The following is a 5,242-nucleotide window of genomic DNA, read 5'->3' as shown; positions in this document are numbered from 1 at the left end:
TAATACCTGTCTGGCGCCCGAACATAAAACCTTTCTCTTTACCTCTCTCTAACAACACTGCTACAAACTGATGTCTGTATTGTTACAACATGCCAATGTCATTTTTTCTTTTACACTGTTACTGTATCAAATGGCACCCTAATCCCTATACGGTGCAATACCCACTCCATCTATGATACCGTATGATGGGAATGTGTTTGTCAGCAGCATACCACTGCATCCCACTGCTGGCTTGATTCTAATCAGGATTGGTCCCTGGTTGGGAGACCAGATGCTGCTGGAAGTGGTGTTGGAGGGCCATTAGGAGGCACTCTTTCCTCTGGTCTAAATGTTTTTCCCAATGTCCCAGGGCAGTGATTGGGGACACTACCCTGTGTAGGGTGCCATCTTTCAGATGAGATGCTAAACGGGTGTCCTGACTCTCTGGTCTGACTCACTCTCTGGTGTATTCACAATGCTCTATAATTGGCTCTATGTTATTTTAATGTGGTGTATTCACAATGCTCCAGAAATGTCTCTATGTTATTTTAATGTGGTGTATTCACAATGCTCTATAATTGGCTCTATGTTATTTTAATGTGGTGTATTCACAATGCTCCAGAAATGTCTGTATGTTATTGTAATGGCAGACTATGCTCACCGGGTGGCAGCACTGGGGAGGTTGAATTTCACAGCATCGTACTGGACATCCTGTTTCTGGGGTTTACACAGCTGGACGGTGGAGTACAGAGGCACTTCCTGGTTTTTGGAGTGAGAGAAGTGGACTCTGGCATAGTGAACATCATCCTGGTCGACTGTGGCTGCTGTCTGTGCTGCAGTAGAGGCTGTGGACATGCTTGAGACGTTTTCATACACTGGACTAGAGTCTCCCTGATGGGAAGAGGACAGACAACATGATGAGTAGCAATGTTCCTCAAAGCAAAACACATAATCTGATGCTAACAGACTCACCTGTACATTCTCTGATTCCAACAGACTCACCTGTACATTCTCTGATTCCAACAGACTCACCTGTACATTCTCTGTTTCCAACAGACTCACCTGTACATTATCTGATTCTAACAGACTCACCTGTACATTTTCTGATGTGTCTCTTGTGTCAGAGGTGGATATGGAGGCCTTCTTCCTGGTTTACACATTAATGGATTAATTATTGAATGAATGAACGAATCAATGAACAAAGTAATTTAATAAAAAAGAGTTGGAGTGAAATAATCTTTAACATAATCTCTCACCTGAACAACATGAGTCCAGAGAGACAGAGGATGAGAACCAGAACAACCACTATGATTCCTACAGCTGCAGTCAGAACTGAGGTTTGTTTCACTATAATACAATATGGATGATATGAGAACAACAGTACAATATTTGTTAACTGATCTAATCTGAATGTATATATAATTATAACACAAAGTATGATAAGCCAAAGTGTAATTATTAATATTAGCTTGAAATGTAATTTTGTGTTGAAATATATAAGCTGAAACTTCACCTGGTAAAATGATCATCAGAGCTGTAGAGTTCCTAGATCCTCTTCTGTTCCAGGCCTCACAGTGGTAATGTCCACTGTCCACTGACTTGAAGTTACTGATGTTGTACATCTGTCCACATCCATTTAGAAAAGTCTCATTTTGAAAGTACCAGGTGTATTTGTCCACAGGAGGGTTGGCATCACTGCTGCAGGTCAGAGTCACTGAACTGCCCTCCACTATTTCACCAGAGGGACTGACTGACACTGAGGGGTTCCTTGGGCCATCTGGTGGACAATATGTAACAACAGTGTTTTAAATAGTGTTTTACTTGTTATTGAAATATGAATTTAAATGTGATTCTCTGATTAAAGATGAGGTGAACTTACACTGAACGTCCACAGACACAGAAGAAGAGTTGAGTCGTCCATATTTATTCTCAGCCTCACAGTAATATTCTCCTATGTCCTCAGAGATGATGTTAGTGATGCTGTAACTCTGTCCTGATGCTTTTGGTGAGGTTACGTTCTTCTTGTACCAGGTGTATTTATCCACAGGTGGGTTGGCATCACTGCTGCAGGTCAGAGTCACTGAACTGCCCTCCACTATTTCACCAGAGGGACTGACTGACACTGAGGGGTTCTTTGGGCCATCTGATGTAAAGGAGAATTTGTCAGAGGGATATGACTAGTATATTTACCACAGTAGTATATTTAACACAGTAGTATATTTACCACAGTAGTATATTTACCACAGTAGTATATTTACCACAGTAGTATATTTACCACAGTAGTATATTTACCACAGTAGTATATTTACCACAGTAGTATATTTACCACAGTAGTATATTTAACACAGTAGTATATTTACCACAGTAGTATATTTAACACAGTAGTATATTTACCACAGTAGTATATTTACCACAGTAGTATATTTACCACAGTAGTATATTTAACACAGTAGTATATTTAACACAGTAGTATATTTAACACAGTAGTATATTTACCACAGTAGTATATTTACAAATGACATGTCATGTCAAAAATAAATTATCTGTTTAGTTAGAGTACTATCTAAAACTCTAACTTACACAAAACGTTAACAAATACTCATTTGGAGATGATATGCTTAAGGACTACTTCATTTAGTTATAATTGTTTTGCTACCTTCTCATTGAAACACTGAGCTGTACTTTACTCACATTTCACATCCATGTTGATGGTCCCAGACCTGTCTGTCCCCATCTCATTCTGGGACTCACAGTAGTACTCTCCACTGTCAGATGACTGGATGTGACTGAAGACATGCTGTGGTCCTGTCATACTCTGATAGTCACCTCCATTCTTCTTGTACCAGGTGTAACTCTGGACAGGTGGGTTGGCATCACTGCTGCAGGTCAGAGTCACTGAACTGCCCTCCACTATTTCACCAGAGGGACTGACTGACACTGAGGTCTTTGGTTTATCTGATGTAAAATAACAAATGTTTTGTCAAAGTAATATTAATGAGTAAAAACATATATTTTTGTTCTGTAATGATTGATAAAGTAAGAGGTCTCTTTTGCCTGAATACATGATATTTGCTAAGTAGAATACTGTACTATTGTACTGTACTCACACACTGCAGGAGAGCTGCGATGGCCTTTTACAGCACAGAAGTAGCTGTCTGCATCCTCACTGCTGATGGAGTACATGGGGGAGGAGACACCTTGTACATTCTGTCCATTCTTGTACCAGATGTATGTGGGGTTGTCAGTCAGAGTACAGGTGGTGCTACAGGTCAGTGTCTTCTGTCCCTCTGCAGCAGGAGTCACCTTCACCTGCAGACCTGAAACAATATGTATAAAACCACATACACCTCTGTGTTAACAGGATGGTCAATTTATTTATCTTGTCATTCAATATGATTTACAGTTGTATCATACAGTGTAGTATTACCTGTGACAGACAGAGTTGTTCCTGGGAAACTATGACCCCATTCAATGTTGTGTGTTTTAAAAGTGAAGCGATACTCAGCTGAGTCCTCCTCTCTCAGATCTGAGATTCTCAGGGTGGAGGGACCTTCGTATCTCCATCTCTCTTTGTCAGGGTACTTCACACGACCTGCATACCCTGGGTCTCTGGTTAGGTCTTCAGGGGTCGACTTATCACTTCTAAACCAGAATGATGATGTGGTGTAATAATAACCAACACAAGTACAGGATATGTCCACTGTTGACCTCTTCAAGACACAGATTCTCCTCTTGGGGTAAGTCACTCTGTAGCATCTCTGACCCTGAACACCTGAAACACAGTGACATAACAAGAGGTCAACTAGATTGTATTCTCAGTTCTATCTAGAAATGCTAACAGTTCTTGAGTTCTCATAGTGAAACCAACAAACACAGAGGTTAAACAGTATTGTTAATGAAGAAACACTCACACACTGCAGGAGAGAGGAGACCCTCATGGCCTTTTACAGCACAGGAGTAGCTGTCTGCAGCATCAGGGAGGACTGAATAGGGAGAAGTGTTGTCAGTTACTATCTGTCCGTTCCTGTACCAGATGTAGGTGGGGTTACCAGTCAGAACACAGGTGGTGATACAGGTCAGTGTCTTATACTCTGAAAACTGTTCAGGAGTCACCTTCACCTGAACACCTGAATTAAAGCAGAGCAAAAACAGATGACATCGTTTAGAATTAATGATTCATGTCCTGACTCTTCAACACTGTATAATGTGCTATGCAGTGTTACCTGTGACATACATACATCTATGACATTGTCTGTAATTTCTATGTAATGATGAATATGGAAGTATTTCCCTTCTCATTGACCTTAAATGACTGATTCTTCCTAAGTAGTATCCTAGTTTCATTCAGACTCACAGACTACAGGAGAGTGGAGAGCCGCGTGACCTTCAACAACACAGGAGTAAATGTCCACAGTAGAATCCCAGACCACCAGCATATTACTGGAGTGTTGTTGGGAAGTAGGCTCATCTACACGTTGTCCGTTCTTGTACCAGATGTAGGTGAGGTTGTCAGTCAGAGTACAGGTGGTGCTACAGGTCAGTGTCTTCTGTCCCTCTGCAGCAGGAGTCACCTTCACCTGCAGGTCTGAATGAAGAGAGAATAAAACATAAAATAACAACCCTCATCATTTCCACCCACTACTATTAGATTACCAGTATATCATCATGTTCTGTAAGTGTAGTATTACCAGTATATCATAATGTAAGTGTAGTATTACCAGTATATCATCATGTTCTGTAAGTGTAGTATTACCAGTATATCATAATGTAAGTGTAGTATTACCAGTATATCATCATGTTCTGTAAGTGTAGTATTACCAGTATATCATCATGTAAGTGTAGTATTACCAGTATATCACAATGTTCTGTAAGTGTAGTATTACCAGTATATCATATTGTAAGTGTAGTATGACCAGAATATCATAATGTAAGTGTAGTATTACCAGTATATCACAATGTTCTGTAAGTGTAGTATTACCAGTATATCATAATGTTCTGTAAGTGTAGTATTACCAGTATATCATAATGTTCTGTAAGTGTAGTATTACCAGTATATCATAATGTAAGTGTAGTATTACCAGTATATCATAATGTAAGTGTAGTATTACCAGTATATCATAATGTAAGTGTAGTATTACCAGTATATCATAATGTTCTGTAAGTGTAGTATTACCAGTATATCACAATGTTCTGTAAGTGTAGTATTACCAGTATATCATAATGTAAGTGTAGTATTACCAGTATATCATAATGTTCTGTAAAT

General features: G+C 39.5%; 1 protein-coding gene across 1 annotated transcript; it reads right to left on the bottom strand.

Annotated features, from left to right (window-relative positions):
• Positions 1-640: 640 nt before the first annotated feature.
• On the bottom strand, positions 641-4,564 carry LOC135530540 (B-cell receptor CD22-like; the record flags this gene model as incomplete). The annotated part of the gene is made up of 10 exons (XM_064958840.1): positions 641-870; positions 1,072-1,126; positions 1,236-1,326; positions 1,493-1,756; positions 1,859-2,122; positions 2,671-2,934; positions 3,087-3,296; positions 3,407-3,751; positions 3,891-4,106; positions 4,334-4,564. Coding segments are annotated over 10 exons (2,170 nt in total), but the record flags the coding sequence as incomplete, so codon positions are not given.
• Positions 4,565-5,242: the final 678 nt, after the last annotated feature.

This window comes from Oncorhynchus masou, unplaced genomic scaffold (genome assembly GCF_036934945.1).
Source record: "Oncorhynchus masou masou isolate Uvic2021 unplaced genomic scaffold, UVic_Omas_1.1 unplaced_scaffold_13746, whole genome shotgun sequence".
Classification (NCBI taxonomy): domain Eukaryota; kingdom Metazoa; phylum Chordata; class Actinopteri; order Salmoniformes; family Salmonidae; genus Oncorhynchus; species Oncorhynchus masou.
Note: the sequence above shows the minus strand (reverse complement) of the source record. Positions and strands in the feature narration are given on the sequence as shown.